This window comes from Scomber japonicus, chromosome 9 (genome assembly GCF_027409825.1).
Source record: "Scomber japonicus isolate fScoJap1 chromosome 9, fScoJap1.pri, whole genome shotgun sequence".
Taxonomy (NCBI): Eukaryota; Metazoa; Chordata; class Actinopteri; order Scombriformes; family Scombridae; genus Scomber; species Scomber japonicus.
Window position 1 is genome coordinate 35,950,552 of NC_070586.1, and position 14,589 is coordinate 35,965,140.

At 39.7% G+C, this 14,589-nt stretch overlaps 1 protein-coding gene across 1 annotated transcript in view; it reads left to right on the forward strand.

The window, feature by feature from the left end:
- Nucleotides 1-1,556, forward strand: part of cacna1ba (calcium channel, voltage-dependent, N type, alpha 1B subunit, a) — a 172,499-nt gene extending 170,943 nt beyond the window's left edge. The window contains exons 51-52 of the mRNA XM_053325836.1: nt 220-437; nt 1,002-1,556. Coding sequence (XP_053181811.1) covers nt 220-437; nt 1,002-1,556 — 773 coding nt within the window. The remainder of the gene's footprint in view (nt 1-219; nt 438-1,001) is intronic.
- The last annotated feature ends 13,033 nt before the right edge of the window (nt 1,557-14,589 follow it).

Genomic DNA, 14,589 nt, shown 5'->3' on the forward strand with positions numbered 1-14,589 from the left:
TTAGACGGCTTGCTGAAACACATTGATCTAACAATAAAGTTTTTCTGTATACAAGTGTTGCTGAAGCATTGACACCTTGGAAGTAGGTGAAGTTGTGGCAGAAACCTTTATTCTGCTTTTACTGTCACATAATGACATAGAGCCCCCAGTTCTTCTGCTCAGTCCTCAGTGTCACAGGAAACCTCACTTGTCACCCTGGTATATCTTCTTCCCTTACAGGTGCACCAGGAGAGGCAGTGCCAGAACCAGTTACCTCCAGAGAGCGTGCCCACGACCGTGGACGATCCCACGAGAGGAAACACCACCACTCGTCAGCGGACAAGCAACGCTATTACTCCTGCGATCGCTACTGCAGCCGGGAACACTGCCACACCAAATCTGCCACCGCCAGCTGTGCCGCCTCCCCCAACGAGGCGCAGGAAACCAGCAACAAGCAGGTGGGAGGGCACGGGCGTGTAGAATAGGGCCCAGACAAGGCTTTAAACCAGGTGAAGGTGATGTAGATTGGGTTTAATCTCCATAGCTAATTTTCTGTCATTTGACCACCATGAAACTAGATGCTTTAGGTTTCCTTAATGTTAAATGTATGGCATAGTATAGATAGATGTGCTGAATGTAGGAGAGGAAGTTTAAAAAGAGAAATTGAATGCAGACTCTCTTTGCATGCTCTTACTGCTACTTTCTCTTCTGTCTGCCTTTAGTGCAGCCACTCATGGCCTTTCACTTCTTTTCCCACTTTCTCTCTTCAATGTTTCCCATCCATTTTGTCTGTCTGTCGATACCTTTCCATTAGCGCTTCTTCTATCATCCTGTCTTTTCCTGTCTTTGTCCCTCATGTGTACTTTGTCATCTTTTCTGTCGTCACATATCACATTTTGGTGTCTTTTCCTTTCACGCTTTTCCGGTGGCCCTGTCCCTGTATCCTTCCCTTTTCCTTTCCTCTCTTACACATTTTCCTCATCGTTCTATCGTTTCAAATTGCTTGTCCAATTTTCATCTAGGGCAGTGGTTGGGTTAAAGGCAGCCCAGTGGCACTGAGCTCCAGTTCTAGCACGCCAAGCCGCGGACGTCGGCAGCTCCCCCAGACCCCCCTCACTCCACGGCCCGGGGTAGCCTACAAGACTGCCAATTCCTCCCCCGTGCACTTTGTGTCCAGCCAGGCCTCTCTGAGTCCTGGCCGGCTGAGTCGCGGCTTGTCAGAGCACAATGCTCTCCGGCACAGCGGCTCGCGCCACTTCCCCTGCCCCGTTACTCGTATCAGCTCGGAGCCCTTCCTTGGCCAGGGCCACGGCGAGGCCCTGGGCAGCCCCTATGGCAGCCTCCGGGACCAGCTGGACGTCTTCCAAGATGCTGCGTCACTGTCGCCCAGCCCCTGTACCGGACGCTCATCTCGGACTGCACTGCCTCGCATGATGGGAGCTCTGCTTCCCGCTCCACAGCAGAACCTTGGGGTGCCGAACGGGTACCACTTCAGCTTCGGGGGCAGCACCAGCCCAGGCTCTGGCGTCAGGGCACCCAGGTATTACCAGGAGGCAGAGGAGGATGAATGGTGCTAGCATGGCTTTAAATCGACCTTTTTAATGCATTTTTGAGGAATTGTGATGAGTTTTATCATCTTCTTTGAAGGCTTCAGTTTACATTGTCACTGTGTGTGTACTGTATAATGCTGTATTTTAATCCTAACTTGGAGAGCTAAGGTTAGGAAGAATATCTAAACAAGGGGAAAGCCTGAGGTTGGTAATATTTGAACGTGAACAAAAAAGTGTCGTCTTTATCAAAGGGCACGTGGCATTATGAAGCAGGAGAGTAGAATTTTTTGCCAATATCAGATGTCTTACAGTAGCCATCCTTTATTTGCTTTGACTTCAGTGTTTTGTTGATACTACCATATTGACCCTCAAACACCAGTACATTACATTAAGATGATAACCACCACCTATCGATGGAAGACAAACAAAGATCCAAAGGAATGTTTGGATGATATATGACCCCAAATTATCATTTCATGGCATCTACCAAACCTGCAATGTCTTATTCCTCCAGTCCATATTCCATGAAACCATTCAACACAAACTGGTGTATTTGCTGTGTCACTTCAGGCTGACCTTTCTGACCCTGGGCAGTAAAACTTATTCATATTCATATTATAGCGAGATTTTTTTTTAAAAGGGAAGGAGAGTGTGCAGCTAACTTTTTGGCTTATAACATTTAACTCATACTTAAAGCTGCATTCATTGATTTTGGCCACTTGGGAGCAGTGCAGCAAACTGTTAACACAACACTGACATAATATTGCATTGAAGCTGAAGTTGTTATCACAAACGTAATCAAACAGATGCATATTTACACATCCAGCAGACACAGAGCAAGATTAGAATTCATTTTGGGGTCTTGTGTCTAGCCACCAAACAAAAGTGAATCCAATGTTCACTCTTCTTTTAGCTGTGTTTTGGTCTCCACCAACTCTTGAGAAAACATCTGTCTCTTTAGCTGAGTGGATTTATCCGAGCTATTTCTGCCTGTTGGAAACCAGAGTTATGGGACAGAAACAAAACAGCAAAGTTGTGGACCATCAAACTAAATCGAGCTGAAAGATGCTAAAGCGGTCTAGTGCTTACTAGCTTTGCTGTTAGTCTCTAAATATTTCTAGTTGTATAAATATATATCATGTATATATCTGCTCTGATATTTAGCCCAACAAAACTACATTCACACTAATTGTGGAATTGCACGCAAAAGCTGTCACTCCACAAACTCGTTAACATGCCTTCATGACTTTAGACAGCACCAAACTCAAGACAAGTCCTTTATTCTTCATCAGGCTTCTCACCTTCTTCTACATACTTACTACAACTAACGTCACAACATGACAGGCAATTTTATTTCCAAGCTGTAAGTGAAGTGAACTTGAAAGCAGTTGAAGGTTTGAAGAGTTTGGGAGTCAGTATGGCTGTTTCAACCGAAAAGCGACTGCACTGCAAGTCATGAAAATGGGACAAAAAGCAGGTCGGTAGTCCAGCGAAATGCTCGTTTTGTTGACGTCATAAATGTTGAAAAACCTCAAAGACGTTGTGATACTGTACAAACAGCTGTGTTGTTCTATAGTTTAGGACTCTACCATTCCATAATGATGCCTAATCCTTTATGACATTCCCTTTGTGTCGGTCGATCAGATGAAGCGGTTCAGTGGTTTCGTCCGTTTAACTGTTTCTTGCAAAAGTCATGAGAGAAGCAGCTCATGGTGGTGAAACATACCGGACAGACTGATTTATTTTATTTATTTTTTAAGATATCCTTGTAGATGTTTCTCTTTTCATTGTGTGCATTTTTTTGTATGACATATGAAAAAAAGGTGTGTTTTACGTGAACTGCTTACGGTTTGCCATTGTTTCAGGTCTAACGTTTCTTACAGACTTCTTTGCGATGTTTTAAGACAAAGTGCCTATCCTTTTAGATATACTGTAGAGAAAAAAAAAGATGCAATGTCACCTGTTTTCTAATGCATCCACACTTGAGTAGAAGTTTGGTTTACTCTGTAATGTAGCTCTGTAGGAAAATATGTTGTACAGAAAGCCTTATCTGCAAGCAGAAAAAACAATACCTACAGTACGCTTAGAAGACAGGAATGGAAAAAAAAAGGCCTTATGAAAGTCATTTTGTTTTTTGATAAACCATCAAATCATGTAAGGATGGGTGAGCAGACGCTATGCGAGCATTTAACAACTATGAGAACTGCATAAATATATCAATCCAGTACATTAATGCCAGTAATACATGTTGCATGTTAAGATGGTAGACCTGGTCAGCTACCTGCTCTGATCTGACCTCGCTGAGTTACCTTTTTTTTTTTTGTATCTTTGGTAAGGATGTCACAGTGTGAGCCTGGTGAGCTCCTGTATTGCCTTCAAATTTCATTGTTAGGACTGTGGACTGCAGAGTCTGGGGTCTAATGGGTGTGTATGCGGGGGGGGGCGTGTGTGCATGTGTATGTAGAGTAAAACTAACACTGGTAAGCATTAGTTGTCGTGGATATATTTTGGGGTCCAGTTTATAGTTTGGTGATGTTTTTTTTTTCATACTCATTGATAACTGGCAAAAAATGGATGTTGTAATGTCACACCTTGATGTTTCCAGCAGCTACTGTACACTGTAGTTTGACAGCAGGAAATGTTTCAGCAATCTTTCATATTAAACACGAGACTCTGGAAACTTCTCCACTCATGCCAGCAGAACACAGACTGCAGTGTGATAGTATTACGAGCTGTGTCCCACTTCTGCACTACTCCTTCTTAGCAGGTGTTGAGTATGTAGTGTGTTCACAACAGGCCAGCCTGGATGAAGTGACTATATATATATATATATATATATACATATATATATATATATATATATATATATACATATATATATATATATATATATATATACTATATATTATACTGGCTCTTTTTCTATAGATACATAAAGCTTACACAGAGGGGGCCAAAAATACAACTATACATATACAATATATACCAGTCACAAGTTTGGATACACTTTCTCATTCAAGAGAATTGGATGATATGTTCAAACTTTTGACTGGTACTGTGTGTTTACATATAGATGGAAAATGCTAGTCTTTTAGCAACGTTTTACAGGACTTTATCATTTGTTCAGCAAGAAAGTAAAGGTTCCTATTATTAAAAACATCTGCAATGTGCACTAAAAGAGAAATATGGAGGATAATGGTAGCTTTTAGCTCTATCATAACAGTCAATACAAGTAACAACGCTAGCGAGCAGAGCGATATTTTAAGAAACTGTAACATAATCTAGCTAGCTCACTGTTAGCTAGCTAAAATATTAGATAACATTTAATGAACTTTGCTTTTTCTTTGGGAAATGTATTATGTACTGTAGCCCAAGCAAGGCAGGATTGTTTTAAGACAATATATAAATATTTAAATATTAAGTTATATGACAGCTGTTTTGTTTTAGTTTTTTTGCCATGGGCACTACTTTTAAGTTCCATTGTGGAATATTTGAGGTCATTATATAGTGGAGATATTTACACACTCAACATTCTCACACTCAAATAAAATGGTGGAGGGTAAATGTAGAGCACTATGTAGTAAATAGTCACAATAATAATGTTATCAACATCATCATGTCTATATATGGACTTATCATATGATACATGGACATCACCGCGATCATTTTTTGACCTCAGTATTGCCACACTTCACATTAACAGCTAAGAGGCTATTCATGTCACATTGGCTAAACAAGGAGTGTTCTCCATTCCTCACGATGTACGTCCTGAGTGGAGACTGTAGAAGAATTAAAGGTTAATAACTCTGTCCCCAACCATGTTTTTTTACAGAATTACCTCCCACACCCCCTGTATTATTATGCTATTATATTATCATTATATCAGTGGTATAAAATGATCTTCAAATGACAATAAAATCGTTTATCGCGATTATGTCTGAGACAATATATCGTCCAACTAAAGTAGTTATTGTAACAGGCGTGTAGTCACTCTCATTAAATAACCTCAAATATACATATCTGCCTAACTGACTTATTTGCACATTCTGACTATTAGCATGTAGTAAGGAACTGGGACACAGCTGTAATATGTCCACATACCCACTTGATTGAAAGCCTCTTCATGGGGAAATGTAGAAATGAAGTAGAAGTAAGAGATGAGGCAGTCTCTTTGTAAACAGACTTACAGAGTTTTATCATGACACTGCATTTTTGAGAGTCTGTACCTAAAAATGTCCAAAGCGTACCTGGCTGTGTGAGACATGACAAATAAAAAATGACACCTCTTTATCACTCAGACAACTCCTGAACACAGAATATCCCAGCTTGATATCTAACAATTGTCAGAAGTGGATTTGACAGCAGTGAAGGGTGATTTTATTTTTTTCTTCCTTTAACAACAACACCTGCTTGTCTGCTTCATTCATCTCTGCTTCCAATTCTGAGGAGGAAATTCTCCAGCTGTCACCTTTCTAGAAACACATCTGGGATCAGTCACAGAGCTCTGGAGGACTGTCTGTCGATGCCTGATGCTTAATTGCACTCTCTGCTCCAGACACAGTATGTAGGCTGACTAACACTCTAACAATACTTGTTATATGCAACTTGCAAATGACTGGCATCAACATCAGATTGTCTTTTTTTGTGAAATGTTGACCTCTTGCTGTGTTTTTTTTGTAGTATCACAGTAATCTGCAACATGTGAGGGGAGGAGCTGATTGGTGAGAATGTAGAGTCCGACCCCTTTAGCTTGTAGCGGAGGGGAGGGAGACCGAAATTGGGGGCCTTGTTTAAAACACAGTGACACACACTACAGGAGCCAGACACAAAGCAAGAGACGACAAGAAAGAAAGAGAGAGAGAGAGAGTAGGGCTATGCAACAAGACAAACCCATCTCTCCATCCTTTCTGTAGCTTTACACGCTTTTCTTTCCTTCAGATTCAGGCTTCAGCATGATTGTGACCAAATGTTTTTTAGAAAATGCTACGAAAAGAAAAACGCACAAAAAAAAGACTTAAAAATGCATAAAGTGTAAACAAGAAACAGATAGAATATTTAGGATTACAGCAACTTTATACGTATATTTGCATGCACAACATTTACCCACTGTGACAATATCGAAATGGAATTCCCGCAGCGCTCAACGGCAGGAGGAGGCGTTTCTACTTGTGTCCACTAGGGGTCATTACAGAAGGGTTTTCATAAATCATAACTTGAACTGTGTCCAACCCTTATTTTTGTTGGGGGTTTTTTTGTTGTTTGTTTGTCAAAAACAGGAACACATTCTTCTGCAGATGCATTCATTAAACGTTTTGTCACTCCACTGGGTGAAAATAAACTGGTTTGAAACAGCTGTACCTTCTCTAACTATGCGCTCTTTGAATGAAAGGTACTCGTTTCCAAGTCTGGACCAATCGGTCACCAAACATCATGAGAGGAGATCCAACCTCTTTATTTCTGCGTCCCATTGGCAGTGTAGATGTGGCTTTTTCTCCAGAAAAATAACAAATGTTTGCATGTTCTAAAGATGTATGTGCATGTAGAAAACTTAGTACTTTTAGATACCATGTGTTATTTTGTTGTTGATTTTTAATATTTGATATAAACTGTGGGGTTTGTTGACGAGACAAATTTATATTTAAAAAAAAGAAAACAACAGTATTGAACATTGTTGATAGTTCCACCCCCCCCCCCCCCCCCCCCCCCCCATAGCAGAGCTGGAACATTCCTTTATTTGGGTCTTGGGATTCAGTGAAATGTTTGTTTGCCTGATTTTCTGTTTTCTTGGCCAGACTTTGAATTCTGCAGTTGTTTCTACATTTAACATTTTGTATGAAGCAAAGTTCCTTGAAATAAAAAAGAATGAAATTAAACTGCGTCTACATCTGTGTGATTATAACTGGATGATTTGAATGTTCAGTCTGATTATTTTGTCAAACTACTGTTTTCAAGGTAAAATTATTTTATTGTTATTTAGTTATTTATTTATTTTGACAAGCTGAACAGAATTAGCTGTATGCATCAAATTGAGATAATGAGCCTCATGCAAGAAGCATATTTGACCAAATTCCCTCTTTTTGTTCATATCTATGATTTGTTCGTATTGTATTATGTTGTTAGTGTTGTTAGTACCCATTGATTTCTGGGATTCACCAATTCTTTTTTTTTTCTTCACTTTTTTAATTTTGTCTTCTCTTAGATCAGAGAAGATTTTATGGGTGGTCGAGAGCACTCTTACCAAGGTGAGAAAAAAGACTGATCTTCACAGATCATAAATTATTAATCCAATGCAAGGAAACACATTTAAAATTTGAGGAACATAAAAAAACATGATAATCAAATTTAGATGATGTTTCAGAATAATTACAATAATTGGATTATTAAATCTGTGGATTAAAGAAAAATACTATTGGTCGATAGATGCCAATTAGGACTATGATAAGTTTAAGTTTATTTCACAGTAAGTCAGTTTCATTACTGCTAAAGTTCTTTTTGCTGCCTATTTTTGGTGGTCCTTATATAGTGCTTAGGGGGTGTCACTTACACTAATAGGTCTGCTTTTATATAGAGTTTAGGGGGTGTTACTTATACTAATAGGTCTGCTTTTATATAGAGTTTGGGGGGTGTTACTTATACTAATAGGTCTGCTTTTATATAGAGTTTAGGGGGTGTTACTTATACACTAATAGGTCTGAATAGCAAGGAAAACCTCTCACTGTTCATATGAACATCTGACGGTTTCAAATGATGAACCATTCATATTTGTTTCTTATATTTTCCTCCTTCCTAGACTCCTAAAAGGAATAAGAAAAGTATTGTAAAAAAAAAAAAAAAGAGAAGAACGAGTTTTTCTAAAAACATCTGCAGCTGATTTTTTTTTTTTAAACCAAATGTTTATTTGCATAGAAAATCTGTCTGTCTCTAATGTATACTCATCAATAAAGGCAGAAAATGAACGGAATGACTTCTAAGTTATTAAGAAATCCTGCGTTTTTAAAATAAATAAGTATTTCACTTCACCTTTGAAAGACGCAGATGGAGCCTATCCTGTTCCACCTTCCAGTGGGCGGGGCATGAGCGCGCCAGGTGAGTCGTTTAAAAAGGCTCAAGTGTAAGAGAGAGGAAGCACAGAAAAGAGATCAAACAAAATAAAAGCACTCCCAGCTTACTGGTAAAGCACTGACTCATATTTACATGGTCTATTAATTAATATATGTGTGATGTTATTGCTGCTTAGCATATCTGTTTACTGTTTACAAAAGTAGCTACTTCTACTACATTTAATATTAGTTCACAGTACGGCTTTGGTTTGATATGATAGACCGGAAGTGCTGTTGTAAGTCGTGGTAGCTTGACGCTGCCGACCGAATCAAAGTGATGGGAATATAACAGTAGAGGTTGTGGATGTTTTAATACTCATCTAGACTGTTTTTATTGTCAAAACAATCACGTGACAGAAGAAAAAAACGTTGAAAAAAATGTTTTCTATGTGGACAGTATTGTTACAGCTGCTGCTGCTTTATTTTGTGGCGCTTGATGCCGTGGACGTGATGTCTTTACATGGAAACACATGGAGCCTTCAGCACACAGGTAAGATAAAATACATTTAACATAGCTAATACTGTCACGTCATTCAAATATGACAAATAATGCAACTGGGCAACTCAAACAAGTGCCATAAAGTCCATGAACAAAATACTATTCTATAATATTTCTACTTCACTCTAAACTGTATATCATGAATATTATGTGTGTTGGGAAATTTTGATGTTGGCCAACGTTATAGCCTACTGTAGGAGTTTTTGTCAAAATATTTTTTCAGTGTGCCTGAGCTCTTACTTTAATTGAATTCTAATCTCAAATCCCCTCAAATATTTGATCGTTTAGTTTTTGAAGTCCCTGAATTATGATGAATGACTTGTAGTACCAGAGTCTTCCACTGAGACCCGCTGTTGCAACACTAAAACATTCTCTCCTCTTGCTGTTTATTTGATATAGTAGATGGTCTGCTTGCTGTTAGTGTTTCTTTTCTGTCCTGGAAACATACTTCACAAATAGACTGCCCTCCTCATGCAAGAGCATTATTTTTATGTGTGCTCATTCAGGTGACAATCTGCATGTACTGCACATTGTGACTCTCTTTTGGTTGAAGTAGTTTCCCATGCCCCCTGTCACCAGTCTCGTCCTAAAATACACTGTTCTATAGTATTTTGATAGCTCTCTTGGGTTTTAAGCTCTGTCCAAATAAGGTTTCAGGCACAGTATGAGGATTCAACCTGAATGAGCTTCTGATGTCTTTTAACTGACACTGCTGTACACAGGCAGTCATGGCAATTGTGATAACAAGTATTTAGACTACCAGCATGTTCCAAAAAGACAAATGTTAAGGTTTTCTCCCAGAATTGGTTTATCAGTTACAGTGTCATGGTGGAAACTCCTCTGAAACGGGTTTGAATGAATATATATCGAAACTCATGGTCTCGAGAGGGAAGAAGAAGAAAAATACCTCCTCAATCATGTTTAACAAATTGCCTGATAATTCCAACAACTTTCTCCAAACTGATCTCCCATTGGTTTACACTGTTATTATTTCCTATAACCCAACCTTTGTTAAAAATAAATATTTAGTTGAATTCCTACTTTAGGTTCATATGACACAGCTTGAAATCCCTGCTCACCAACTCAGAGTCACATTCTTGGTAAAGGGCAGATGATGTAGTATCTTACACACATGTTTGACAAAGACCATCCACATGTATAAACTGAGAGGTCTTTGAATACTTTTCTGTTTGTCACTTAACAGGAGGGTTTATGAGCAAATGTCCACCCTCAGTTTCAGTGGCACTGTTTGAGTGTGTCAAGCATGAATTTTTAGTCCTATAGGTTTGATTTTTAGTCTCGTTACTTAGTTATCTGCTCATGTTCAGTAACACACATCCAGCAAACCAAATCTCCACTGCAGACCGTCTGCTCAACGTGACCCCTGCTCTCTATTATTGTGGATGAAGTAACAGAAGTACAGCAACTGCACAGATAGTCTCACATTATGAGGGGAGAGAGAGAGAAGCTATTATTCATAGCTAATGAAACAAGGCAAACCTTCCCCTGCTTGATTGTATCACAAAGTAAATGAAAAAAAACTGTTACTTTGGGGAATATGATTAAAGCCCAATTGGGCCTAATCACGGAACCGCCCAGCGTAATCTGGTGTTAAGTAGAAATCCAGTTGTTCAGACCATGTTCAGACTACCAAAAAAGGCAGCCTCTCATTCATTTCAAAAGAGCCAGTCCATCTGCACAGCAGGGGTGCAGACACAGACAAAAATGCAGAGTTGACAAGTTCAACTCATCCGGCAAGATGCTGCATTATGCAAGTGCTCATTCCTGTTGGATAACTTTGTATTGTTCATGTGTGTATTGATGTGAATTGAGTATTTCTACTGTTTATGAGCAATAAAATAGTTGCTGCCCAAATTGTCCAGGTGATATTTAGCTGTGTGCTGTGGACCAAAGCTGGATTGAAATAGTGTGTTGGGCAATTAAAATGTGAAAGACTTAGCATGGCTAGCTGGCAAAAGAGCAGTCTACACACTTGTAAATTATGCAGTGGTGGTATCAAACACTAAACAACATAAGAAACAAAAAGGATGTCACTTTGGACCTTGGGAAAACTGTGACTGACATTTTTCACCATTTTCTGACATTTATAGACCAAACAATTAAATGATTGACAGATTAATCAATAATGAAAATACTTTGTTAATGAAGTGTGTTTGACAAGGGCATGAACAAATGAAAATTGGACTGCAACTTAAAATATCCAGCAAGGCATTCTTGACAGACTGGACCTGCCGTGTTGAATTTTATAGTTTCACTGATATCTGAAGCAGCTCGCCACACACCTACTTAGCCCTTTTGATTTCATTAAAGCAGGGCAATTTTCAGTGTTTACAGGCACGAGACCCTAGCAGTTGTCTTTGACCAAATCGAATAGGCTCCCGCCCTCCTATGACTCTGAATGGTCAAAGTCCCAAACCTATCCTGGGTGGTGGTCCTGGGACCACCCCATGTGGTGGTTCCTAAGGAGCGAAGCCTCACTGAAAACTCTGAGATACTGTTGGGTAGGAACACCAATCTACTCTTATTGTATGATTAATGTGCTTAAACAGACATGGGGAAATGATATATGTATGGTACTGTACTCCTGTAGGACCATTTTTGGTGCTAATTTGTTAGCAGAGCAGCCCGTTACAGCGGCTACTCGTAGTGAAACGCCAACTCGACAGCACCGAACATGGAGGACAAAGAAAAGAGAGACGCTCTGCTGCTGCTCATGCACTCACACTGCAACACAGCTCAGCTGCGTGCAGGAAGGCTCTTTATTAACCACGCCCACCATAGGTGGCTTGTCAGCGTCCAACACAAATTAAGTATCATTAATAGAAACAAAATAAACAATAATTGAGAGCACCATTCAACACCCCCACTTGCTCTCACATTATTACAATTTTTTTATTATCAAAATGTTACATTTACAAACAGAAAAACATTATATATTACATCTCTAGGGTTTTTTCAGTTATCCCCAAACATAAGTTAGCCAACTTAAATTTTGTTGCAGGCTTGGTCATCAGATCTGTAACCATCTGATCCGTTGGACAATATTCCAATATTACCTTGCCATCAGACACAGTGGATCGTATGAAGTGGTATTTAATGTCCACATGTTTACATCGCTGCCTACTGACTGGGTTCTTAGCTAAAGCTATTGTGCCTTGGTTGTCCTCATACACCCTGGGTAATGCATATACATGTTCATCAATACCATCTAAAAGTTGTGTGAGGTACAGACACTCTTGGATGGTTACAGCCAGAGCAATATACTCTGCCTCACATGTGGACAGTGCTACAGGGCTGCTTTTTTGTCTTCCACGACACCAAAGTGGCGTCCTTAGTCAGGCTTACACAATACCCACTCGTACTTCGTCGATCATTTACATCACCAGCCCAGTTTGCATCACTGTAGGCATGTATACCCAGGTTCTCATTACACTTTCTATAACACAACTTCTTATCACTTGTTCCTTTTAGATACCTAAGCACGTGTTTAACTGTACAGAAATGCTGATCAGTAGGTTCATTAAAGTACTGTGACAGTTTGCTCACAATAAAACTCAAATCAGGTTTTGTGCAAACAGTCAAATAAATCAGACTACCTACTGCTTCTCTGTATCTTGAAACATCACCCATCGATGCAGCATCATCTGTGTAGTTCAATTTTTGTTCACAAGGTGTTGATCTAGGTTTACAATCATGCATGTTAAACCTTTCAAGGATTTTTCCAACATACTTTTCTTGAGACATTGTTACACAGTTGTTGCTCTGTTCAAAATCAATACCAAGAAAATGTCTTAGTTTGCCTAAATCCTTCATTTTAAACCTTGCTGTAAGCATGTCCTTTGTAACCTTCATAGCATTTTCATCACTTGCTGCAATTATTAAGTCATCGACCCAAATTACCATGATCACCTTCTCATGTTCTCTTTCTTGTGTGTAAACACAGTGATCAGCCTGGTTTTGTAGAAACTTGTTTTGTGTCAGATACTCATGTAACAACTTATTCCAATTCCTGCCTGATTGTTTTAGTCCATATAATGACCTCTCTAGCTTGCACACCAACTCTCTGTCTGTGTGAGAGTTCACTTTGTACCCTTCTGGCTGTTCCATGTAAATCTCACAGTCTATGGGTGCATTTAAATAGGCAGTCTTCACATCCATTTGGTGTAAGATCAAATTTTCTTGTGCTGCCTTCTGCATCAAAACTCTGACACTCGTCATGTTAGCTGTAGGGGAAAATGTCTCCCCATAATCCACACCCATCTTTTGACTGTACCCCTTAGCAACATATCGGGCCTTGTATTTTTCAGATCCATCAACATTGGTTTTAATAGCATACACCCATCTACCCCCCACTGCTTTCTTACCCTCAGGCAAGTTGGTCAGGGTAAATGTTTTTGTTCTCCCTAAGTGAATGCATTTCCTCATCCATTGCTTTGACCCACTCTCTTGATTTATCTGAGGTTACAGCTTCTGTAAATGACACAGGTATGTTACACATCACACGATAACAATAATCAATGTTACTCTGGACTTGATCAGTCTCCTCCTCAGACACATATTTGGAAACACAGCAATCTGTGTATCTGTCTGGCGGCCTCCTCTCTCTTGAAGGGTAACGGCTAGACTCAGGCTCACACTTGACCTCAACTGTCTGTGGTTGGTGGTGGCTGACTTCAGGTCTCTGTTCTACTTTAACATGGTGATCTGGACTTTTGGACCTGTGCTGAATGAAGTCATCATCCTCAGGTGCAAAATTAGTCTGTGTCTGTTGTTCTACACCTGATTTAGCCACAAACTTTACCAGTCTGTGCTTCTGCACTTTCTTACTGACAGGAAAGTAAACAATGTATGCAGGACTGTTTTTGTCGTACCCGATAAAAACACACTTTTCACACCTTGGATCAAGGTTTCTCTTGTCTTGTTTGTAAACAAAACATTTGGTTCCAAACCTTTGCATCCTAGACAAGTTGGGCCGTCTTCCTGTCAACATTTGGATTGGTGTCTGCCCTGTGCGTTTGTTAAAACACCTGTTCCGAACCACAGCCGCAGTCTGGACTGCATAGGTCCACAGTTGTTTTGGCAAACCACTTTCAATTAGCATGCACCTTGCCATGTCAAAAAGTGTGCGCCAATTGCGCTCAGCAGTGCCATTTTGGTGAGGAGAGTAAGGTGCTGATGTTTGATGTCTGATCACATTTTTAATGAGTAATGTCTGGTATGCTTTCCCTGTGAATTCAGTACCATTATCAGATCTGAAGCATTTCACTTTACCGTATGGGGCTGTATCAGCTAGAAACTTCTCTGTAGCTATTACTGTGTCACTTTTATTTTTCAAGAAATACACAAACACTGTACTGGAAAAATCATCAGTAAATGAAAGTGCATATCTGTACCCATCTCTCGACTCTGGGTGGATTGGTCCTGCCAAGTCTGTGTGTAC